This window comes from Mus pahari, chromosome 6 (assembly GCF_900095145.1).
Source record: "Mus pahari chromosome 6, PAHARI_EIJ_v1.1, whole genome shotgun sequence".
In the NCBI taxonomy this organism is placed as follows: domain Eukaryota; kingdom Metazoa; phylum Chordata; class Mammalia; order Rodentia; family Muridae; genus Mus; species Mus pahari.
Window position 1 is genome coordinate 105177693 of NC_034595.1, and position 25806 is coordinate 105203498.

At 55.2% G+C, this 25806-nt stretch overlaps 1 protein-coding gene across 1 annotated transcript; it reads right to left on the reverse strand.

Moving 5' to 3' along the window:
- Positions 1-3925: 3925 nt before the first annotated feature.
- On the reverse strand, positions 3926-24922 carry Arhgef16 (Rho guanine nucleotide exchange factor 16). Its single transcript, XM_021200954.2, is given in 17 exon segments — positions 3926-4436; positions 4439-4515; positions 5172-5273; positions 5676-5749; positions 6238-6426; positions 6704-6855; positions 7310-7402; positions 7531-7605; positions 8042-8171; positions 8274-8426; positions 10549-10709; positions 11178-11234; positions 12499-12668; positions 13541-13586; positions 15980-16585; positions 17829-17938; positions 24764-24922. Coding segments are annotated over 15 exon segments (2139 nt in total). The 5' UTR covers positions 16568-16585; positions 17829-17938; positions 24764-24922; the 3' UTR covers positions 3926-4364.
- Positions 24923-25806: the final 884 nt, after the last annotated feature.

Consider the following 25806-nt stretch of genomic DNA (forward strand, 5'->3'; position numbering starts at 1 on the left):
CTGCAGGAGGGGTGTGGAGAGGGCCCAAGCACAGCAGAAATTGGAGGAAGGCTGGACTTAGACCTGAGCCTCCGCTCCCACTCAAAGAAGCCCCTTGTTTTAGATCTGGGTGGTGGCTGCCTCCTCCCTCTCCCACTGCATCCGAGGCAGCTGAAACCTCCAGGGACACTTCAAAGGCTGCAGTGGGGTGGCCAGAAGTGGGAGCAAGTCAGTCGGCCACTGCCTAGAGACTTAGGTAAAGGCAGAGGATGGAGCAGAGAGTGGGGAAGAGCGTTGTGTGGATGTGAGGCAGGCAGTATGGGGATGAAGAAGGAATTCTAAAGCACCCAGCGGGAAAAGGGTTTCAAGAATCAGACTGGCCAGAAACTCTACAAGGGAAAGGCTGACAGCCAGGAAATGGTGGTGATGTCCCAGGTATTGAAAATATACAATGATATCCAGCTAAACTATCACAATGCCCACAGGTTCACCCATGTCTAATTTGGAAATATTTCTGGGAAGAGCCCAGGAGGGAGCCACAGGAGACCTCACAGCATGTTTCCTACATGGCCATCATGAGGAGAAAAATTGTCCTTCTAAACCACACGTCAACCCCAGGCTGGCTCGCTGTGGAACCGGTGCAAGGGAAGTCGGAGACACGGCATCACCGGTCCTGTGAGTGACAGGCAGGGAGGCAGCAGCTGTAGCCAGCAGAGGTAGGAGATAGAGTGGCCCACTTGAGCCCACCTGAGGACCAAGGTCCACCCAGGGACAGGAAGGGAGAGAGAAATGGGGAAGGAAAAAGCAGGCTGACAGGGCCTGAGCAGATAGAGGTCCAGATGTCACTAAGAGTCATATGATCTTGGCTGGCAAGGTGGTTCAGGGGGTTAAGACCCTTGCTGCCAAGCCTGACAACCCGAGTTTGTTTCCCCTGTGATAGAAGAGTAGTGACTTCCACGGGTTGTCCTCTGACCTCCTCATATATACCCCCAATAAATATTATTTTTTTAAAAGCAAGTCACAGGATCTAACCTGTAAGAGCCAGTTGGAGGGTAGCAATACAACCATAGCCGGAAGAGCTGGGGAAGGATGTTTTTAAAGGGTTGTTTTCAGTATTCATGTGTGTACGTGAACGAGGCTGCCTGTGGAGGCCAGAGGCATCAGATCCCAGGGGACTGGCATTCTAGGGTCTGAGCTGCCTGATGTGGGTCCTGAGAAGTGACTGCAAGTCCTCTAGAAGAGTTTATTGCTCTGACTGCTGGGCCATCTCTTCAGTTCCTGGGGAAGGAGCTTTACTGTTGAGAATGTACAAATCATTGTGGCTGTCCACACACACACACACACACACACACACACACACACACATGGATGCATGCACATGGGCATACACACACATGCACGCACACACACATGTATAGGTGCTCAAAAATCCAGAGCAATGGAAGGTGGCTATTACGGGGAGAGAGAAACGCATTACGATGTAACACACTCCATGTAACCAGCAGGTTAGGCAAACCAAAAAGCAAGGATCCAATCTGTAATAGCTTGAGCATGTTATGTGCTTGAGATATTTGTTTATAGACACATGCTTATGTTTTATAGGGATTCTTTATGCTCATCAATACGGCTGTGGGTGTCAGGGGGAGGTACGGGGGATCCAACTCGGGTCCTTCACACGCTAGGCAGATGGTCTTATCATCTAGCTAGTGGTAAGAAAGCCAACATTCTCTCCTTTGAAGACTAACAACTGTGGTTGGTTCACTGCCTGTCTGCCTGCCTGCCTGCCTGCTTGAGATAGGCCTTGCTATTAGCCCTAGCTAGTCTGGAGTTTGCTATGTAAACCAGCTGACTTGGATTCAATTGTTTCCAAGTGCTGACATGACTGACAGGCATGCACCACTGTGCCTGACTAAACTGATGTGTTTTTAAATATTAAGTGGGAAAAATAAGGGAGAAGCAGCTATAGTCAGTGCAGAGACTTAAAGAATGTGACTGGCAGCTGTGTGTGAGCACTGTTACAGCAGGAACATGGGCACATTTGTGGAAAAGGAAAAAATGCTAGGGTTGGCATAAGTAGAGGTTAAAGGAACTTGGGGCTGGCGAGATGGCTCAATGGTTAGTGTGGGTAATGGTGCCTGGTGACTTGGGTTTGAGCCCAGGACCCACATGGGGCAATGAAGGGTACTGAAGAGCTGGCTCAGCCATTAAGAGCACTTGCTGCTCTCGCGGACTCTCAGAGGTCCAGGGTTCAGTTCCCAGCAATGACATGGCAGATCATAATTCTCCATAACCCGTTTGAGAGACTCCGACACCCTCTTCTGGCTTCGCCAGGGTACCAGGCATGAAGGCAAAACACCCCTTCACATAAAATATTCTCTTAAAAAGTTAAAAGCTAAGGGATAGTGGGTCACTGTGGCATGATTTTCTTAGAGTCAAAGCTAGAGCAGGAAAGCCAGGGTCCTGGGGTAGAGGCCCCATGTCAGTGCCTCTTGTAGCCACCAGGGGGCGTGAGAGAGAAACAAGCCCTCACCTTGTGGCTGGTGGTGATACAGACCTTAGGCAGCCCAGCATAAGTCAAGAATGTTCTGGAAGGACTAGAAAGGACTGATGTGCAGAGGGGAACTGTCCTGAGGCTGAAGATGAAGTTGTGTGCACACCTGTATGGCTGGACTGTTTTTCACACTCCCTGGAGGAAAGGCCAGAGGCCTAGCCTGTCTCTGGAAATGGCCCACAGCATCTCAGTATGTAACATGCCTCTTACTAATGTCTCCCCAAGAAAGCGAAGGCGAGTGTCCCTCAGGTCCTAGCCCACATACTCTGCTCATATGGGGCTGGGCACTGTGGCTTGCTGAGATGAAGGGCCAGTGCTCTTGTCTTCCACTGTCTCTCAGACCAGTAGCCATTGAAGCACCCATGACTGGCAATGTCACTGCAGGTGGCTCAGGACACCCAAGGGCCGGTAATCTGGTCCTACATAGCCCCAACCAGGGCCCTGGCCTCTTGGAGGCCCCTGACCCTGAGTGGGTTCAGAGTCAGAGCCTCAGCCTTCCAGTCCACTTAGCTCTAGCTGTGTGTACTTGGCGGCAGCCAGCTGCTTCTCCTTGACCTGTTCCTCGGGGGATCAGTAGGGGGGACAAACCAGAGGCCACAGGAAATGGGCTTACACCATGGCACCTAAGCTTCTGCCACAGGTACCTATCAACGTGTACACAGCATGTGTGTGTGCACACACACACACCCTTCCCCAGCCATCGGTGTGCTGGTCCCCTTCTCACACACAGCAGCTCCATTGGGGTGAAAGCAGGGCCCTGGGGTGAAGAAGGTACTAGGCCCTGTCTCAGAGCCAACCCAGCTATGCCTACTTGCTGAACTCTGGCCTGGCCCTCACGTAAGTGGGTAAGCTGAGAACTGATGTCAGGCTGAGCCTGGACTTGGCCCTTCTGGCTGCCTTGGGCCATGGATAGGGGCTGGCCCTTGATGTCTGGATGCACAGCTCTTCCCCAGGCCTGAGGGATAGCACCATCTGTGCCTGTCACGTCTATAGCAAGGCAGAGCCCGGTGGGAAGGGAGGCTGATTCTATAGTACACGTCGGGTGCTCCATCCTGATCTAGCACCAGCCAAACAGAGAAAGACGCAGGCTTCAGCATCAGACTGAAGGGATTGCTGGAGAGACCTGAGCAGCCAGACCAACCATGTTCGCTCCCTGCCCAGACCTAGTCAGTTCAGAGGCTGCCTTTCTGGCCAGGAGGTATACAGGGCCTAAGATCACCACACCAGAGTGTCCCCATTGTGTCCCAGTTCTCAGAACCCTGTGTCCCAGCTAAGCTAGCAAGGTCCAGCTGCTACCATCCACGCAAGCAGAGCCTTGTGCAAGAACTAAGGACAGACATGAGACCAGTCTCCACCTACCTGTTATATGCCTTGGGTTTCACTTAGACAGGTGGCCCACATGTAAAACAAAATTTTAAAGAAATACTTTAATGTTATTTAGATCTGTAATCACAATATCCCTGCTGGCACCTCAGGTCACCTGCCACCAGCACCGTACTCTCAAAACACCGGCCCTTTTGGTCCCACCTGGGACGGAGGGGTGCAGCTGGGAGGTGACCCTATGGTGTCACTGTTACCCGGTGTAGCTCAAGTGTCCAGTGAGAGGCCAGGCCAGGCTCCTTCCAGAATGTGAGCCCCTGGAACTTGCTCAAAGATGTCTAAGGCAAGCAGATCTATAGATGGTCAGTGTTCTGCACTCAATCGTGAGCCCAGGGGAAGGACCAGAGCTGCGTCCCGTGACAAACCCCTCCCACTCCTTGGGGGCAGGCAGGACCACTTGCTGGTCGGAGGACTGAAGCTGTGTCCGCCATGACTTGGCTTTTGAGTGGTCCAGCTACACATCCGTCTCCACCCCCAGCCGCTCCATCCTGTGGACGTTGCCTTCCATGGCCACACGGCTGGTGATCGGCTGGTGATCGAGTGAGCAAAGCTCTCGGGAAACCAGCCCGTCTCTCCGTCCCGAAGCCGCTCCCCATGTAGCCAACCTGAATGCAGACAACAGATGAGAGCTCCCTCTCGTCTCCCCCCTCTGTTCTGGAGGGTTCTAGGGCAGGGGTGACTGTTGGAACTGACTGCCCCTCCTGTCTTGAGAGAGAGCCAAGAGGGCCTTGCCCAAGGCCACACGGGCTCCTGAGGGGGTTGAGGACTGCACAACCTGGGGAGTGGATACCCACTTGCTTCACTTAGGGCCCAGAGTGATGAACTCAGTTCGATCCTGTGATTCCAGTATCCTCCCTTTGAAGGAACTGAGTGTAGTGTGTATGTGTGGAGTGTGTGTGTGGAGTCACATACATGTGCACCCATGGTCATCATGTCAGTTCCTCGGGTGCTGTCCACTCTGTCTTTTGAGACCGTCTCTCGTCACACCTTGGAGCTTGCCAGTGAAGCTAGGCTGGCTGATCAAGGGGCCCTTAAGATTTGCATGTCTTTGCTTCTCTGGCAATGGGATGCCACAAGCCACGTGCCACCATACCCCAATGAGGTCCTTATGTCAACCGAGCCAGCTCCCCAACTCCCACCTCTGAGGAAGTTCTTAGGTGGGGACGAGGTAGGCCGAGTGTGCGCTGGTGGCCGCAGCCCAGTATACTCTTCAGCCGTGTCTGGTTGACACCCACTCAGGGGTGGCCCCACCCACACTCACCGTCCTCTTCCTGCAGGACCAGGACGATGTCAGCCTGTTGCAGCGTGATCTCATCGGCCTGTTTGGCAAAGTACGCCTTGGTGACCTCCACCTGGGGGAGTTCTGGGGGGAAATGGAGAAGCTAGGTCAGGAGTGCTCTGCTGCCCTGGGAGGGCAGTAGTACTCTGCCCTCGGTAGTCCTCCCTCCTGCAGTGCTCCTCCCACAGACACATGGCACCAGCTGTCTCAGCACAAGATGGACAGCTTCCCTTGGATAAAGACCGGCCTCCCAGGGATACACCTGCAGATATACTTCTCCCCCTTAAGAGCCACGCAGGGCCAGAGGTGACGTTTTGATGGTCCAGCCCTGTTCTATTCCTTCCTATGAAGGACCAGTAAGGTTAACCTGGGCTACCTGTGCATAGTCACAGTATGTACAGCAGGCCCAGGTCCAGCGGCCGAGTGAGGCGCCCTGGCGATGCTGCGGTGTGGCCTGAGGTCCAGACCAGCTCAACCCACACTCACCTCCTTTGTTGGTGACGCCCTGCCACTGTCTCTCCTTGTAGGTGAGTGCTGTGATCCACCGGGCCCGGTCACTCCTGGAGGGAAGCCACAGAGTATGTAGTTGAGGCCCTCCTTCCTTCTTGCGGTCCGAGAGCACCGGTTCCTGTCCTCTGATCACTGACTAGTCTGACCTCACCTACTGTCCTGAGGTTTGCTGTGTTGGCATCAATGTTGGTGCCTGGTGGCAGGATGCTCCTGCCTCGGGGACTTTGCATGGCCGTGCTCTTGTTGAGCACTGCTCCTTTCCCTACGCGCTACCTTGACAACAGTATGCCCATTGCATTTTGCTTATGGCCCTGCATGGCACTGACTAGCAAGCTATCAGAAAAGTGCTCAGCACATCCCATCCTCATGAGACTCGGGCTCTCTCGCACAGGTATGCGCACGTGCGTGCGCGCGCACGCGCACACACACACACACACACCACACACACACACACACGCACACACGCACAGGCATGTACCAACGCACCCACACATGCAGGCAGGCATACACTCCCCTCCAGTTAGGTCCCACATCTTACGCAGAGTCAGATGACAGCAGTATCTGCTCCTGGCGGCCCTCGCTGTTGTGTAGCAGGTTCACTTGGAATGGGTAGGGCACAGAGGAGCTGCGGCTGCTGCCTCCTGGCAATGAGGACTCCGAGGGTTCCAGCTTCCTGACCTATACGTGGTCTAACTGCGCGTAGTCTTGGACCAGGTAGCTTTCCTCACTGTGGGGACACAGGAGACTCACCAGGGCTTTTCCTGCCAGAGTGCTCCTAACAGTTGTCTCCTGAGCCTGGAGACAGAACTTCCAGGAGCTTCCGTGACCAAGGAGGGAAACCCCAGCCTGTAGAGAGCAGAGTCCCGACAGAGTCGCTGGCCACCCCAGATTAACTGAGGTATAGCATTGAATGCCAAGGTCGGAGCAGAGGGGTTCAGAGCCGCTCCCCATCCCTCCTAACTCCCAGCTGCTCTGTCGCCTGGCACCTATAGACCAGTGCCTACCTTTTCTTCTTGGTGACAACCAGGACATCATTGAACAGGAACAGGTAGCACGTGGGGCGGCTGGCAATTTTCCTAAAGATACTGGATTCTTCCAAGAGGAGGAGATCCCCGCGTTTCAGCAGCCAGCAAGAGGCAGAGATGAGCGGGAGGGACTAGGGGTGAAGGAGATGGAACACGGCGAGGTGAGGTGAGGGTGGGTGTAGAAGGGATACTCCCTGCCTCCCTGAATTGAGTTTGCTCTCCTTGTTAGGACTGAACCTTAAGGAATGGCCACTGAGTTGCCCCACAGGTTCCATGCTCTACCTATACAGCTGTGGCCAGCCCTGATTTTCTGGGCATTTGTGGAATGTTCTGCCTAAGCTGGGGCTGGGGACAGTTCTGGAGAGGCCTTGACACTTCCTTGCCCTTGAATCAGGGAGGCTCAAGGACCTCCTTTCTCACAGGGAATCCAAGGCCCAAGAAGATCAACAGCCCTAGCTTGCCCCGACCCCGACCCCGACCGCACCAGGCGGATTCCCACACTCCCCTAGACCTCTTGCTTTAGCCTGTGACTCCTAAGACACCAACAGCAGAGTAAGGTGTGGGTGGGGTTGACATGGTACCTACCTTGACCTTACCGAAGTCCAGCTGCATGTTCAGTGTATATATCTGCTCTGTGCGCTCCATCTTGTGGGCCCCCTCGTTGCACTGTTTCACCAGCTGCAGGGTTGAGTTTAACACGGATTGGTCCATAGGGTGCCTCCCCTCCGGTGGCACTGGCTTGGAGCTAGTTGCTTTTAAACCTGCGCCCCACCCAGGGTCTCTCTTAATCTGAGAAGCTGCCTCACCTTGCTGATGGCCTTCAGGGCTTTACTGGCAGCTTTATAACATTCGGGATAGCCTTGCGTCTTCAGGCAGAGTGTCTGGAGGAAAGAGTAGTTGGGAAGTACCCAAGCCCCTCCTCCCAGGAGGGCCTAAGTGGAGCAGAATCTTCAAGTGTGGGAGAGGGTGCTGTTGGGGCCCCCTGGTACGTCTACAGCCCACGGAAGGCCTCTGAACCTCAGGCAAGGAGATTTGGTACCACGCATACTGCCCCTGCCGCCCTGGGGAATAGCACTGTGGGACCCAGAAGCATTATTTCTGCAGGGCTGAGGGTGTGTGTGTACACGCCCAAGTGTGTATCTGCAGGCTACAGCATCACATTAGTGACCGCAAAGTGAGCAAGATTAATCACACAGCCTTATATGTGTTGTTAATTACCCAATTACAGATCTGTGAGTGTGAGGAAAGAGGTCAGAGAGGCAGGTGGGGCCTACAGGTGGGTTCCCATGGCAACACCCAAGCCTCCCCAACGCTCACATCCGTCAGCAGCGGCAGCCGGGTCACCCTCTGCATGGGGAGAATCAGGAAAGAGATCATGGGCAGGTTCCCACAAGCAGGCCGCTTCTCAATCTCCTTCAGAACGTCCCGGAAGGCTGTGTTGTTATTCCTGCAACGGGGGCCAGAGTCACTCTGACTCTGGAAAGAGGGCGGGCGGGCGGGCGGGCGGGATCTGTGTGGGGTAGGCTCAGGGTGCAGAGGCCCCACTCACCACAGCTTCTGCAGGGTGCGCTGTTGATAGACCTCGTTGGAGCAGTAGGCGATGTAAGGGTGGAAATGATGCTGAGCGTGGTCCTCCAAGATGTCGCTGATGTCCTCCACGCACACCTGAGCTTTGTGCCGCTGCTCCAGGGCTTCAAAGAACCTGCGGCAGCATTGAAGCGAGGCGTGGGTGGGGACGCGAAGGCTCACTTTTGGCTGGTGTGCACACACACCTACACAGACACATGCATATAGACAAAAAACAAAAGTCCACACAGACCACTCTTGGAGGCAGTATGTAGCAGGTGCCCGGTGGGTCAGGCAGAACCTTGTATGGGCTAGCTAACAGCCCCCCTGCAGAGGGCTGTCCCACAACCATCAGGGGATTCTGTGATGGAGCAGCTCTTCACACTGCCTTTGTAACACGCCTCCTATGCCTGTCCCTGGCTGTGAGCTCAAGGACAGAGATCCTATGATGCACTGGGGCCTTGAGGGACCTAGGGAGAGCCACCTCTCCCTAGGGATGGGTCTTGAAATGAAGGTGATTCTGCCAACCAAGTTCCCTGCAAGGTTTCACAAACCGCCTACATGCATGGAGTCCAGCCCATACAGGAACGAGCTGGGAGGCCCGGGCTCTTGTAAGAGGTCCCAGAGAAACTGCTAGTCTGACTCCGATGAGCCAGGCAAGATGGTAACAATGTGAGCAAATGACATCAGAGGTTGGCCCAGGGTTCTCTAGAGCATGGCTGCCTGGTATGTGGGGCCAGTGGGTGATCCTGAGCTATGCCCACCTCTCGAGGCCCTGGCTCCGGCAGCTGGGAAAACTCCATCTGAGAAGACCCTTGCCACGCTTGGATGTGGGTACGGACCCTTAGGATCTGCATGGATCTCATTTCCTATAAGCAAGTGCACTCTGAGAGCCGGTGGCCCTTGGGAAGCCGTCTAACAGTTGGGAGGCTCAGAAGCACATGGCCCCATAAATGAACAGAAGTTAAGGATGCCTGGACACAGGCCCACCATGCACAAGTTGGCAGGCTAGGCTCCTCAGCTGAAATGTATAATTCCTAGGGTTTCCTGGAAAGGTCTAGAAGGGCCAGCCTCCTGATACTGGCCCCAAATAGCTCCAATTCTCAGAGGAGACCACTGTGAATGCCTAGGGAGGAGGCTAGAGAGTCGCAGCCCAAGACAGCAATGGCCATGCTGAGCAATCGGAGGCTGCACAGCATCAAGGGACCACACTGGGGGCAGGAGTCTGCATGGGGGTCACCCATTTCCCGGGACCCCCTTCCCCTCCAAAGAATTGTGTGGGTAGTTCCCACAGCCGGCCACTGAACCTCTTACAGGAAGCCTCTGTCTGTCTCCAGGGATATGACAGTCCTGTTCCCTGTCTAAATTTCCCTGAAACTTCCTAAGGGAGAGGGTACCCACGGCAGCAGGCTGAGTGGTCTCAGCGAGGGCTGGGCTGACCCTGACGTGCAGGAGCCAGCGTTCTGTTTGGAGAGCCCAGCCTGTGAGCTAGCACTCTGTGACCTACTCTTTCTGACCCCACCGAGGCCCAGGCACCACCCTCATTGGGCAAACCGTGAAGCCCAGGCAAAAGGAACTGGGAGGCCTGGGGTCTCCTGGATCGCAGCAGTAGCAAGGCCATGTGCATGTAAGTGTGTACACACACATGTAAGACGACTCTATGCTCAGTGCTGGGGTGAGAGATCTGTTGGTAGTGTGCAATGATACATACACAGGCATGCACATGTACAAAGCACTCATACCCGCATTCACAGAAGCAAGTGCACATACACACAAGGCAGACACGCCCTCCTCAGCCTGCAGCTGCATGCCTGGCCCTCCTCTGATTCTAGGCCCTGGAATTAGAGCCCAGTCCAGCCACCAGACACTGCAGGGTAGAACATGACCTGGGGCTGCAACTCGAGGCTATCACCTGACAGGGTGAGGATACTGTGGGTACTCCTGCTGCCCAGGGCTGAGGTGAGATGCCCATTGGTAGTATAGGGTTATACACAGGAGAAGTGTGTTCCCCCATCTCCTGAGAGAGAGTCTAGGATGCCCTCTACCACAGTGTCCCCACAGCCTACCCCCAGGGGCTTTTGCAGGTCGCCATACCTTCTCTCAAGCCAACGGCTGCTCCAAGCTTGCCACCACAGGTGCAACCCAGGGCCCACCCAGCGCTTACTGATGTCACTACAGAGATGACCACTTGCAGGCAGGGTAAAGCGGCAACTTTGGGGACCCAGGGGACCTAGGTGTGGAAGGACAGGGTGGCTCACTTCTGACTGGCAGACATCACATCCAAGATGTTGGAGAAGAGGTGGTGGTGTTCCATCTGGGTCAAAGTGGCCCTCAGCTCCTGGAACTGCAGGGACTTAGTCACCAGGATGCTGAGGCTGTGCAGATACGAGAACTCAGAAGTGAGGATCTCGAAGATGGCCTGCACGAGAAGACAACGCTCAGAGTGACGGATGAGCTCTAGGAGGGAGGGAAGACTGGGGTGTGGGGCCCCTTCAGAGGGCTGTCGTGACAGCCGCATAGGCTACAAGCCCATATTCCTGTGTTCTCTGGCTCACCAACTCCAGCTGCGTGGAGGTGGTTTCTGGGACTTTGCTTTCTCGGGGAAGAGTGAACTCAGGGCTTAATACATGCTGGGCAAACCTTCTACCACCGAGCCACATCCCTCATCCCTGGCCAGGCCTCTGGTCCTTCTTTGATGCTGTTTACAAGGCAGTGAAAGGGCTCAGTCCTCAGCCATCGTTGTACCTGGCCCACGAAGTAGCCAGTATGGTAGGTGAGAGAGGGTACCACTCTTGTTTCTAATTCCCAGGGCACCGTATGGCCCGCTTCGTGTCTAGGGACAGCTCGGGCTGCAGCCTGCTCAGTACACCCCACCCGGTGGTCTCACCTCCTGCCTCTTCCGTTCTTCCGTCGACAGCGTGTCCAGGACACCTGACTCCAGCACCTGAGGAGAACATGGGCCAACGAGCTATGCGTCACAGGTCCTACAGATGAAGAAGCGGTTCCCACCTCCATCCATCCTCCTCTGGGCCAGGAAGACAGAGCATCCCGGAGGAGGAAGGGAGGAGCCCGGGCAGAGCCGCTGCCATCAGAAGCCTTCAGCTGTCTCCTCAGCTTATCGTCCTCCCCATGGACAATGTTCCAACGTCTATAGAGCCCTAGGGTCAGGTCAGGAAGACAGACAGGGAGTCCAGAGGAACAGTGAGTCAGACTCCACCTGGGCGGCTGAGTCAGAGTCTGCTCAGGGGAGGTACAGAGTGTTATCACTTGCACTCTTCATCCCTCGGGGCCAGTGGTCCCCAGGCTGCCTTAGAGTGGCTCCTTCACACTTACGGCTATAGAGCATGTCAGGGCAGGTTGGACCGCCACAATGCCTGGCCTCTGCAGGATAGAGAACTGGGTTCACTTGTGTTTTCCTACCCGCAGGCTGGGGAGAGGCACTGTCAACAGTCCAACCTTGGGTAGGCCAGGCTCTAAATACTGGGCAATGTTATGGGGTACTGTGTGCTAGTCCCCCTCCCAGATCAGGGGAATCACTTCCCCCTGCCCCCCCCCCCGGTCTAGCATCTAGCAGGATAATAAATGTATACCTCTGGACATTTCCACTTGTGGGGCACAGAATCTGCCCTGTTGTAGACCTCCCTGGCTAGGGTCCCATTCTCAAGGGGGTTCCCTCAACCCCATGGCAAGCAAGCAAGCAAGCAAACAAGAAGCTCCATTGTACTGAAATGAAGGAAAAGCTGGGTCTATCATCCCTCTGCCTACCACACCCACAGGCTGTAGAGAACAGGAGTCACGTGCCTCTAACAGCAGCCAGTCGTGTCCCTCATGTCATAGCCCCTATGTGCCAGGGTCACCATCCCGACTCTGCTTTTGACTGAGCCCTCAAAGCTTGCCAGGACCCAATTTTTGGATGTGGGGAATATGGGGAGAGTGGAGAGGTGGCTCTTCTTATGTCTCTGTTTCTTTGTGACCCTTTCCTGCCCTAGTGAGATGAGGGTCCTAGGAAAGGGGGTCCTTTTGGGTCAGACTGAGCAGGACCTCCTGATACATAGACAGAAGACACAAGGTAAACTGTGTATCCCCGTGGCTCTAGAATCCGTTTGTTAAGGGCCTGAGCCACCACAAGTTGGGGAAAGGAAGGCCACGGGGCCTCCTGCTGTATCTGGGTCCTCCTAGGTGTTCGGGATGGGAGTGGAACTCATTACCTCTGGGAGCTGGCTCCAGGTGAGCTGAGTAGGCCGGTAGCTCTTGACCACGATGGTGGTATCCGCTCTCTGAGTTCCCACTGGGCCGGAGGCCTCATCAAGCATGTCATCATCAGACTCGTGACTGGTGTTCAAACCCCGCTCTCGGATCTCCTGGTACAGCTGGGGGTCTCGGGAGAGAAGAGCCACCTGTCTGCAGGAGGGTTTGGGGGTGGCATGGCCCTCCCAAGGGCCCCACAAAGCTCTCAAAAACATGCAGGCTCCGCTGTGGCCCACTGGGTCCTACAGTGGGGCACGGCCAGCCTGGAAGAGTGTAGCAGCCCAGTGTAGAATGTGGCACTGTATGCGGGTCAGGCCAAGCGGACCAACCAGAGCTGTGCACGGCCAGCTGTGCCTGGTCTGAGAGAGGAAGGCTGGGGTACTCAAGGTGGGGCCTGAGCATGCTGGTTGCCACCTAAAGCCAACGATACCAGCAGCCTAGTCCGGCATGGGCCAGCCCAGTTGAGGGCACCTCTGAGCCCAGGCAGCAGGCTACCCTTAGAGGCTAGAAGCGTGCTACTGCTCGGTACAGGGAGTTTCCCAGAGATTCTGCAGGGGCTTGGAGCTAACATGGCCAGGAGGGAGGGATATTCTCGCTGGAGTCACTGTGTCTTGGAACCTCTTAGCCTCCCAACCTCACAGCCTCGGTGGGACCAGGTAGACACAACAACGCAGGCTACTGCTTCCTCACAAGCTGAGGTACCCAGGACTAGGAATATTCCATGCCAAGAACAGAGATGTGTGTCCGCCTCTCTAGAGGCCTGATGCCTATAATCAAACCTGGGTCTCATCAGAGACTCAAAATAGTGGGGAGCTGCTCTGTCCTGTCCTTGGGTCACAAAGGGACCCGAGGGAATTCTACTAGCTGCAACTGTCACATCAACAACTGGGGTCTGGGTTCAATGTCCTGCCCAGCCTTACCTCATCTTCTCAGACCCACACGGTCCCCGGGTTGGCCCTTCCTGGCCATGCTCAGCCCTCAGCTTCCCCGGGAACCACTTACCATCTTTGAAAGAGCCCTTGTGCTCACGTTTCCGACCGAGAGTTTTCTGCAGACAAGAAACAGAAACCCCAGCAGTCAGTAGAGACAGGGTGTGTGGGCCGGCTTCCTTTCTGTTGCTACGGTAGCCCGGAGATTGTAAGAGGTCACCCGATGGGAGGGGGCTTTGCTGACTTGAGCGGGAGCTTGTTAATTGTTAGCTGCACAAGGTAGAGACCAAGACAGGACAACATTGGAGCTCAGAGCGGGAGCCTGCAGCAGGAAAGCTGCCTAGGGAGGGTCAATCCAGTTAAGAGGAGTTACCTGCATAGTGGGTCATGGTGGGCAAAGAGCAGGGGTCTGGAGACTTCTGCTGGTTAAAGTGTGGCCCTGATAGGGTCCCAACTAGGGAAGGGATTGGAAGGACTGAGCTCCGGGGAATCCCCACTCTTGGCTGGGACACTAGGTTTTCACAGACACACTGGTTCCAGGGAAGACGGTTGCTTCTGGTCTCCTAGAATCAGTTGGGGCATGAAAACTCCCCGTACATGTATATCCTTTGTGTGTATGTGTGTGTGTGTTGTGTCTATGTGTCTGTGTGTGTTGTGTCTATGTGTGTGTGTGTTTATTATGTCTATGTGTCTGTGTGCCTCGTGTCTATGTATCTGTCTCTATGTGTGTACATGTCTGTGTGTGCCTGTGTCTCTGTGTTGTGTCTCTATATGTTGTGTACATGTCTGTGTGTGATATCTATGTGTGTGTATGTGTGTGTGTATTATGTCTATGTGTCCGTGTGCCTCTCCATGAGTGTTTCTTTGTGTGTTGTGTCTATGTATCTGTCTCTATGTGTGTACATGTCTGTGTTTGTGTATCTCTATGTGTATGTACTTGTCTATGTGTGCCTATGTCTGTGTGTTGTGACTCTGTGTAGGTGTGTGCCTGCCTGTCTCTGTGTGTCTGTGTCTTTGTGTGTCTCTCTATATGAGTGTCTCTGTCTATGTGTCTCTGAGTATGATACCCCAGCTGAACCTAGCTTAGGTCCTTTTCACTCCAGCCCCTCATCTCCTCCATTCTGAATCCTTCCCCAGTCGCTACCTAAGCCCTCCTGGCCCTGAGAGCATGGGGAGCCCTCTCATCTAGGGAGGCTCCTTGTGCCTCCAACATGGTCACCTGCCAGCCCTTGACACCCTCACAGTGCCCCTGTGGCATGGGAGCAGTCGCAGGTTAGCACACCAGCATGGGGCATGCATCTCAGGTAGATGTGGCACGGGATCTGTGGTAAAGGACAGCAGCTGGCCCCATAGACATAGGCCTTGCCATTACTGGATTTCACAGAAGCTTGTGGTGGCCACGCAGCATGTTGGGGGCTATCATTCTGATGCCCAAGTAAGCATGCTTTCCCCATGACGCTGAGTGCAGCTCTAAGCATGCTCTTCCTATGGACTTCCCATGATGCTATATGCAGTTCTAAGCATGTTCTTCCCATGATGCTGCATGTAGCTCTAAGCACACTCTTCCCACGGTGCTGCATGCAGCTCTAAGCATGCTCTGCCCATGATGCTGCATGCAGCTCTAAGCACGCTCTGCCCATGATGCTGAATGCAGCTCTAGGCGACAGAGGCCATATACTCATCTTTTGGAGTATGCTACAGCTGGATGGCAGCCATCTTCACTTATATATATGGGGAAACTGAGGCTCAGAAGTATTAGGAATCTGTTGGGGGTCAAAAAGCCACAAAGGCCCATCTTAGGCCCTTCATGGAAGCTGACTGAGCCCCGTGCCTGGGGTGCCCCTGAGCAAGTCTGAGGGAAGCACCTCAGGCCCAGAGACCTCCTAGCTCCATATCCTGGGAATCAACTGCCTTGAATGGCTGTTAAACAGAGATTCTCCCATCTGACCTGATGAGCAGGACGGATGGGGGAAGGAAAGGCTATTACTATCTGACCATGGCCTTCCTGCCCAGTGGCTGTCTGTAACAGATACCTGGAGATCCAGAGAGCCAGGACCCCATTCTGTTCTGAACAGCCGGGGCTACACCGCAGCTCGAGAATGAGCTCTGCTCACCTGGGGCAGGCAGAGAAGCCGCAGGGAAGGGGGACAGGTGATGAGGGCTACCCACTGACTCTCCTTATCCCACTGGCAGCCTGAGCCTGGCTCTGCTGAAAGTGTCATCAGACAGGCTGGCTCCGTGCTCGGGCTGGTTCCCTCTGCTATCCACTCTGGGTGGATGCAGGGATGGAGGACTCCCGAGAGCCGGACTCAACCTCCTCCAGCCACATCAATGAGATTCAAATGGATTCAGTTAAACCAAGATGGTCAGGAGCCTGCAGCCGGCAAGGCTCAGTGACAGCGGCCACTCATGATGCCAAATATGAGAGACGCAGGACCAGGCTGGCTCCCTGCCTGTGAACCCCAGAGCCCCTAGACACGCTGCCCACCCTGCTGTCGGGGCAGGCCCCTACCTTATTTTTGGCTGGATACCAGGAGGGAGGTTGAGCAGCTTCCTCAGAGAGAGCCTGGAGCTTGGAGCCAAGCTGGACTGAGTCCCCCTTGCTACTGGGTGGCCCCGGGCCCTTCATGGCTGCCCTGTAGGACTGGTTCCTCAGGTTGCGCCTCAGGTTCCCGGTCGTAACCACGTCCATATCCATGTCATCCAACGAGAAGCTGGGGGCTGAGAAGAGCTGAGGATTCCGCCTGGCAGCCTCCTTGCTGAGCACAGCTGCCCCGAAGCTCTGGTGGCGGGCTGGGGATTTGGTCTTGGCCTTGCTGGCCACAGCCAGACTCTTGGGGATGAGCTGTTGTGTGCCCATCTTGAGGGCCGCGGGGCTTTGCGTGCTGAGGATGATGGGCCGAGGCTCCTCATCTTCCGGTGATGGAGGCGGAGGCTGGGGCTCGGGCTCAAAGGCAGCATTGGCTCTGGCTTTCAAGGAGCTCCGGACCATGGGGAGTCCAGGGATGGGGTTCCCATTGGCATCGAGGCGCAGCTCTGCGTGGAAACGATACTCGAGTAGTTTCTCATCTAGAGAGCTGTCAGAATGTCTTTGGGACATGCTGGTGACAGAGGCGGCCTAGAGAGAGGCAAGCAAGAGGTGAAAGGCTGGGGCGGGGGTAGGGTGGGGTGTGTGCTTCTGCATGCAGCCTCCCTGGACCCAACCCTGATCCTTGTGTAACAGCTCTTCTTTGAGATGAAGGACTTGGTGGGAGAGTGGCTGGAATGAGCCTGAGGGACCACCCTGATTTCTCCGACACGACTACTAAGTCTTGGGCAGGACTTAGCAAATAAGGGAAGACCCATGGCTGGGCCCAGAAGCTACATAGACCAGGACCAGAATCCTGGCTAGGCCCCTTATTGATGCGTGGGCGTTTTGTGTACGGGTTTCCTGGGGACAATGGTGGTTCCCTGAGACTGCAGCAGGTGCTGTGGATGAGACAGTGGCCCTGCCTGGCTCTGCCTTCTTGCTAAGGGGTCACCTGACCCTGAGATCATGAGGAAGACCAAGCAGGATGGAGGGCAGAGAGAGAGGACACTCTCCACCTGACCGTGGCTGTCCTACTCAGTGGCTGACCACCACAGAAGCAGCAGAGCCAGGATCCAAGCGGAGCTGGCTGCCTCCCCTTCTCCCAGCTGCCTCCCCTCCCTGGCTGCCTCCCCTTCTCCGGCTGCCTCCCCTCCCCGGCTAGGCACAGGCTATGAAGCCCCTCTCCCAGGCCAGGCTGGCTATGAAGCCCCACCTCACAGCGCTCTCCAATACACATTTGTACTTTCTGAAGCTGGGGGTCCCCAATCCCTGTCTTGGGAGTCCCAAGATGAACCCTGGGTCACAGTGCGGGTGAGGGAGGCAGGGACAGGATCTTCAGCCTGAGTCATAGCCTGGTGACCGACAGCCACCGCCAACATGCGATTCCTCAGCCACCCCACCGGTCCATCCCAGCAGCTGCATGTGTCCGAGTCTCTGACTCCTTAACCCTTAGCGTTGTCTGCCCCACCACTCCGGCACTCCCACCAATAGCAGGCAGCCCTGAGTGGCGGCGTCCAGAACGTTCTATCTCCCCTTGCAGCATTAGCGTCTTCTGTTCCCTTGGAACAGCACAGTCTAAGGCTGAGCTTTGGCTAACTAAGAGGAAGGAGTGACCCGCCCCAGGCAGGGAATCCCACTGGCCTGAGAGACTGAGGCGACCAGAGCTATGGCCTGGACACAGCAGGAGCCAGCGTAAAGGCTGGTGTGGAAGAAACACCGTGTGCGTGTGCGGACCAGTCAGCAACACTGGCCAATCTGCTTAGGGTCAACTGTCCACGGCCCTCCCACTTACCTCTGTGACTGGGGGTCCTCCACACTTGTCAGGAGCTGCCCTGTTGGGGGCCCGGAAACCTGGGGTCCTCAATGATTAGAGATGCCACCACTCAGTTTCAATCTTCAAATCTGCAAAAAGGGGTCAGTAAGAACAATGCCCTCACCTGAGGACATCCTAACAGGTTCCTAAATGACCTGCAGAGTCCATTCAAACATCCCTGACTGGCTGCGAAGGGCCATAAAGCAGCAGCCAAGTCTTTTCTGAACCAAACAGAATCCCTGGCATCTCAAGTTGCACTGACAAGACAAGCCAGCACTCAAGAGACTCTATAGGACCCTAATGTAAAGTTCCCAGGGGGAAACTTCCTCTTGAAAAAAAAAATTCCCTTTATTTTATTTTTTCTAAAAACAAAGGAGCCAACATAGAGGAAGCCTTTTATATGCTCAGAACTCTGTATAGGTTGAAATGACTTGAGACTAAGAGGGCCCTAGAGACACCCCATAAAACCTCAGCACCGAAGAGGCTGGGGCAGGAGGCTCTTGAGTTCGAGGCCAGCCTGGGTCACATACACAGTGAGACCATCTCATCAAAAGCCAACAGCTCCAAGTCCCAGTTTATGAGAAAGAGTCTTGGTTAAAGGAACCCACGACGCTTGCCTACGTCAGGGATGAGGCTCTAGGCTCACACTGCCCCCTTGTCATTTGCCCTGGGCACTGTCCCAGGGTCAGCTCTCAGGGTGTGGTACCTACCTGCCCTGCCTGACAGATGGACTGAACTGGACGGGAAGGGACAGCTACCCTCAAGGTTACCGAAGTCTGGGTGGGGACCAGGGCTGTTTGGATGGGTTCAGGGCCTCAGGAACTGTGACTCTCTTTCAGGAAGCTCATACCCATCCTGGAGCTCCAGGCAGGTCACACAGCTCCATCCTACCCTACATCCCAGTCCCCAGAATGGTGCCAAGACCGCCCATAAGTCCCTCCTTGAAGGGGACAGGGCAGGACTGGCCACGCTGCTCACATTGAGCCACACTGCTACACCAAGTGCAAGCACCCAGGAATCTGGCCATGTCCCAGCTCACCTCCGGAAGCCCCGGGTTCTTCTAGCACTTAGCTCTTAGTTAAAATTATCCCAAGAAGTTGAGAGTGGCTGAGCCTAGCTGGCCCCAGGGAGGGGCAGTCTGAGGCCTAGTACCCCAAGGGAGGGAACATTCCTAAGGACATTCCAAACTGTGGCTGAGGATGTTAGCAGTCACAGTCACACCAGGCCTCCCCCAGAGCTGGCATCTGTTAACACGTGTGTGGTGTGGGGTCCCACGCCCTTAATTAATTTGTCTGGTTTATCTAAGCCTGGAGAGGTTAGTTTAGCTGTCGTCTGATGGCCTACAACAGACTTCTCGCTGATCCGTTTACACAGGGATTTCAATCAGAAAGAACAGACCACACGGAAGGGCCCCGTGTCATTAAATGTCTGCCTCTTCTCCTACCAGCAAACACCCACCCCTTCTGAGCTTAGGCTTCTAGGATAGCATGGCCCCTGGCAGGCGGTGACCTCGCCCAACAGAGGACAAAGTCCATTACAGGGCCAGAAGGTGCCCAAAGGGAACCCGTCGGGTGAGCCATTCTGGGAGTGGCTTTTGTTTCCAGGCTGGCACCACACCCACAGGCCCAGCAAACAGTCTGCCTGGGACCCCAGAGAGCAGGGTGACATCAGGTACCTGTCCTGTCAAACAGCACTGCCATGCCTGCTGGACACCTCTGGAAGCTGCCCAGTCCCCGGGGAGCTCTTCTGACCTCCACTGTCTGGAGGGGGCTGGGCTGCACACCCATAGGCGGCATAGCTGCAGGGCTCCACGCTCAGGGGACACGGAGGCCGACCTGCTTGTTAATCATTTCTACGCCTTCCACAGCCAGCTCCCTTGTTAATTTCCGCTCCCAGCCGTCCAGTTGTGAGGCTCCATGCTCCTTGAGGGTCTGGCTCCTCTGAACAGGAGACACTTTAGGGTCTTCCCAGGCACTCCCGTAGCTCAGGGTAGGGGTTGGGTGGGTGGGTGGGTGGTGTTCCTTAAGCTTGGCCTAAAACAACCCCAGGTATTGTCTCAGGAAGGAGCTGGGGGCAGATTTTTAATGCCTTTAGACATTTTAAAAATATTTACTTATGCCGGGTGTGGTGGCGCACGCCTTTAGTCCCAGCACTCAGGAGGCAGAGGCAGGCAGATTTCTGAGTTCGAGGTCAGCCTGGTCTACAGAGTGACAGCCAAGGCTACACAGAGAAACCCTGTCTCGAAAAACAAAAAACAAAAAAAAAAATTTACTTATTTTAGGTGTGTTTGCATGCATGCATGCATGCATATCCCATGCATGCTCAGTGCCTGTAAAGGTCAGAAGGGGGTAAGATCAGCTGAAACTGCAGTTAAAGATGATTGTGAGCTGCCATGTCTGTGCCGGGAACCAAACCCAGGTCCTTTGCAAGAACAAGTGATCTTTACTGAGCCATCTATCCAGCCCCAGATTTTGTTTGCTGGTTTTTAATTTTTGAGATATGGTCTCACTGTGTATCCCTGGCTGGTCTGGATTCTATACCTAGACCAGGCTGGCCTCGAACTCAGAGATCCACCTGCCTCTCCCCCCTGAGTGCTGGGAGTAAAGGTGTATACCCTGTGACAGGGGGTAGATTTCTGACGGTCAGAACGAGGGTCTTCCTCTCTTCCTCCCCGGACTGGTGGCTGGGAAGGTCTAGCTCTCCCATTGGGGATAACTTCCCTCTCGAATTTAGAATCTTCTCTTCTTGCTGCTGTTAAGGCCTCCAGACTTCCCTTCCTCAGACGGTGACCTGTCCTCCTCCCTATCCTACCCTAGCCCTGTAAATGGGTCCTACGTCCATTGACTAAGGTGCTAGGTAGACGTTCCAGCCAGCTTGTCCCTATTTTTTATGCCCATGTCTGCATGCGTCTTAATATCATTTCCTGGATAACTTTCCTTCCCTCATCTCACGCCATTGGGAGACAACCCTGGGGCCTCACCCACGCCAGAAGACTGCCACACCACTGAGCTGTATATATCCCCGGGTCCTCGCCTTATGAAGGTTTAATTTTGGTTTGTTTGAGACCAGGTCTTACTAGACCGTCCAGCTTGGTCTTGAATCCACTCTGCAGCCCAGGCAGCTCTGGAATCTGTGGTCCTCCTGTTTGAACCTCCCAAGAGCCTGGGATTCCAGGCTTGCGCACTGAGCCTGGCAATTTTGTTTAATACACAATTCCTTGCACTGTCCTTTCTTTCTGTAACACTTTTTTACTTTCCACCTTTCTCATTCCCTCCCACCCCTCACTGTGCTCCAGTCCTAGCATCCTGTTCTTGTTTTGCAAATGCAACATCTCCTAGAAACCGCTCTCTTTTACATACTTTGTTTCCTTCCCTTCCCTAGGCTGCAGCTGGCCACACTTTGTCTTGTCTTCCCTCTTGTCTTCCCTCGGGTCTTGGTCTCTCAGACTTGGAACTTTACAAAAGCTGCTTGGGGGGGGGGGGGGCTCAGAGTCTCCTAGTGGGCTCCAGGGAATACCAACCATGGCCATCCACCAACAGCCAGACCTAAGGCCTTGCAGGCTCCTTATGGGCCACAGCTATGCCTTCTCCATATCCTAGGCTATCACAGGATAGGGGGCATGGAAGCACCCTCAAAGTCACCTTCTACGGGTGCCTGGCCACTCTCTCCCTAAGTCTTAGCTTTTAGGATGCAGGGACAGTTTCTTCCAAGTAACCCCACAAACACCGGGGCTCAATTCACAAACTGATGCTGGTACTTTCTCTGTCCTGGGTCCACCTCATGTCTCACGGAAGAGGCTCTGGTACTCTGTGAGAACCAAGTTGCCCAGAGGTTCTGATTAAAATGAGCAGAAACTGGGTCAGAGCCACTCAGCAGACCATCATGCCATGGTGAAGGTGACTCTTAGCTCTTTCTGCTCACGGTGGGCTGAAAATGGCCCCGTTTGAGGCCTTAGAACCTAGAGCCCATGTTCTCTTTGCCACACTGAATAACCCTCAGTGGGAACAAATCCTGGGCACAGGGGTCACAGAACCAGATCCCATTAGAGCCAGCGAGATCTTGACAGACATCGCTGGAGACCACTGTGGGTGTGGTCCTGGATGAGTGGGTCTCTCTGCCTCTGGTCCTCTGCCCCCTTCCCTTCAGGCAGATCGCCTCCCACAAATCCTGTGGGGGTACCTATTGCTGCCTTCTAGTCCCCTAAGCCGGATTTCTTCCTCGCCTGAGTCTGTTGCAGCTGGTTACAGCTGGTCTTAGGGACCCAAACCGCCGGGAATCTGAGACTTTAAGCCCTGCTGGAGGCCCTCCATCATCATCTCTGTGGCTGGGCCATCTCTACCTGACAGGATCTGCCTCAGCCGACCCACAATGGTGGCCTTGTGCATGGATGACCCTGCCTAGCTGAGCAGGAGACCTGGAGTCCACATTTGTTTGTAACCTATACCAGCTAGCTCTTATTTGTTAGGGGTGTGTTGCCTGGCAGGGGGCTGAGCTCAGAGGATCTCATCTGAGAGCAGTTTTGCCCACCTGGAGACAACTTAGTAACAGTTGAAGACATTGTTGATCACACCCACCAGCATTCCGAGCCCCCCCCTCCCCCCAGGCCAGGACTCCAGGTGCTGCAGGGCACAAAGCAGCCTGTAACAGTCAACTGGAACAAACGCTTCCAGAGCTGAGGTGGGGAAAACTGGACCACAGCTACTGCATCCAGTCTTAGCCCAAGACACCCACCTATCACTCTCCCACGGTCCATAAGCATCCCAAGAGCAGGGCAGGCTTCCCTAAAGAACCATAAGCTGGGGGCAGCCAGAGTCCTGACGGGAGCCTAGGGCCAGGCCTCCACAGTCCAGTTCACCAGCTGAAAAAGCTGGTCCACAGAAGACACTCTGAGCCTGCTGTGACTTCAGCCCCTCCCCTAACTTCTTCTCTGGCAGGCAGTGAGAAGCCCAGGGAAAGCAACCTGCCTGGGTCAAGCCCTAGCTGGTGAGAGCACAGGGGGAGGAGCCAAGCTCTGAGGCCTTATCTTGACCTAGATGGTTGTCCTCAAACCAGGAACTGGATGCAGATGACAGGATTCTGGACTCAAGATGCTACAGAGGGGCAGTCACCTGAGCAGGATGTCACAGAGACTGAGTGAGCTAAGGCAATGGCAGGATGGATCTAGAAACCAAAACCAAAACCAAACATCCAGACCAGGTGGTCAAACAGAAAGGCAGCCGACACCTTCTATGGAGCACATGCGCCTGACTCTGCAGAGACAAGCTACTACAGGAACTTCAAGCCTCACCTCTGGACTCAGCTTCCTTACATGGGGTCGAAGAGTGGCGGGCCCTGTGGGAGGTGTCACACTGGAGACACCCCCCCGCCCCTGGAATAATCTCCCCCCCCCCATCTTTTCGAGACAGGTTTCTCTGCATAGTCCTGGCTGTCCTGGAACTCACTTTGTAGACCAGGCTGGCCTCGAACTCAGAAATTCGCCTGTCTCTGCCTCCCAAGTGCTGGGATTAAAGGCGTGCGCCACCATGCCCTGCCCGGAATAACTCTTAACACTAACAAGTTTCTTGTTACTGGGCTGGAGAGATGGCTCAACAGAAAAGAGCACCAACTGCTCTTGCAGAGGCCCTGGGTTCAAGTTCAGCACCCACATGCTAGCTCCTAACTATCTGTAACTCCTCATAACCCCAGGAGAATCCAATGACCTCTTTAGACTTCCATGGGCACCAGGTATGCCTGTGGTGCACATACACACATACATACATTCAGGCACAACACTTACATAATACAATACATATATCTTAAAAAACCAAACCGACTAACCAGAGGTTTTGGCTTTAGGTGCTTGGAGAAGGGGGTGGCAGGGAGCCTCTACCTAGCTCTCTCCACCCTGTTCTCAGGCCGAGTCTTTACTTTCTCAAAGCCCTGAGACCCTTCCCTCTACCAGGCCATGCTGTGAGCTTATGGTCTGAGGCTTCTCTCTGGACCATGGACAGAAAGAAGGGTCTGTCCCCAGAAGGAAACACAGCAGATGTGCATTCATTCAATCAATGAACTCTGATGGATAAACAGAGGCCCCGAGGCCCAAGGTCAGGAGGCTGAAGGGGCTTGCCTGAATCCACAAACAGCAACTTTCAAGCTCAGTGCCCCCACACCTGGGTAGGAAGCCAGTGCTATCATGGCATACTGGCATGCAGTCACGAATGGCCCCACACGCGGTACCTGGGACCCTGCAACTGGTCACTCAAGTGACAAACACACCCAAGCATCTACTTAGGAGCCACCAGCTCCTGTTTGGACTCCAGGCATGACGTGGAGGCCGCTAAGATCTCATCTTGGTAGCTACCAACTCAGATCTCGGCTCCTGGGACCAGGTCCATGCCCAAGTTCATCTTTCTCGCTCAACCTCAAAATAGATCTCTGCTCCTTATTTACAGATATGGGAACCAAGATAGGGGGTTGGGGACAGGTGCCCACCACCGTCCAGTCTATAAGTGGTACCCGCTGCTTTCTGGGGCAGCCCCCTCCCTCTGGAAGGCACTGCGGAGCCTAGCTAGAGGACTAGACACCAAAGCCACCAAGGTGGGATAAGGGCACGAGGAGGTCAGGCCACTCATTCTTGGAGCCTATCTAAACAGATAGTCTTTCTAGCTCTCGGAAGAGTCACTTCCACGCCCCCCTCCCCCGGGACTTCCCAGGAGTCTCTGCGTTCTAGTGTCTAACCAGGTCCACTGCAAAGTGTCCCTTGGACTGTAGCTCAGGGAAGCTAGGCGCCAGATCCCCGGCTTTCAGCCCAAGCGAGAAGGCGGGGCGCGACGAAGTCGCCGAGGTCGGGAGGGACGGGAGCGGAGTGGAGCAGAGGTGCTCCGGGCGCCCCAGGTGGTCTTCCCCTTGGCTGACTCTCCAGTCCCCAGGCTCACCTGTGCACGCAGCCGAGGGTCGGCCGGGCGGGTGTAGCCCGCAGTGCCGCTGGGTCCCCGCGTCCCGGGACCGGCCGGTCCCGCCCTCTCTACTTCCTGCGCCGTGGGCGGTCGGGCGAGCGGTCGGGCGGAGCCGGGGCAGGTGGGCTCCGCCAGCGGCTGCGCGGCCGGAGGGCGGGACGCGCCCTGGACACCTGCAGCACCGCCTGCCGTCTCACCTGGCCGCGCAGGCTGCGTCACCACTCTACCTGGGTCCGCCTGCGTTCACGTGACCCGTCTGGTGGCTCGGGCGGGAGTCCGCCCTCCCGTACTGTCTACCCTCCCTCTTGCTCCTACGCCCGCTTCCTTCTGTGCCTCACGCCCAGCTCCGCCGCCTCCTCCAGGAAGCCTTCTGAGAAATCCCGGGCCTGCGGGAACCTGTTTGTTGAAAGAAAGCCCCACCCTCTGCATTCTTAGCAGCTGGCTGCTTCAGGGCAGCCCTGGCCAGGATCTCCCAGAACACCTTTCATGGTTTAACCTATCCACCACCACCTCACTTTACTGAGAACTCTGAAGGCTGGAAGTTCTGCAGGCCACACAGATCTGGCCGTGAGTCTCCAGAGCTCAGGAAAACAGCTACCAAGTCTATGTAGTGTCCTCGAGAATGAGGAGGTAACAACGACCCCCCATGTCTGCACCATTGCCCTCCAAAGTGTTATCAAACCTGAGGTACCAAGGGTGGCTCCGATCAAGGAGAGGAGGAGGGCAGGCAAGAGGCACAGTGAATGCAAGAGCCAAGAAACGGAGGGAACGGGTCCAGGAGGGTAGCCTGAGGCAGAGGGACAGAGAACACAGAGCAGGGAGGATTGGAGGCAGAGGCTCGAAGTGCCCATCGCAGAGGGGGGGTGGGGAGCAGGGGGGCAGGGTTCCTCTAAGAGGCAGGATGGTCAGGTCTGGGCTGACCCAACCCTGACCATCCTGACTCTGCTGGGTATGTTCAGTCCAGACTCACCTTCCCCAGGCTGTCCGAGGTTCCCGAGAGATGGGATTACAGGCAGACACCA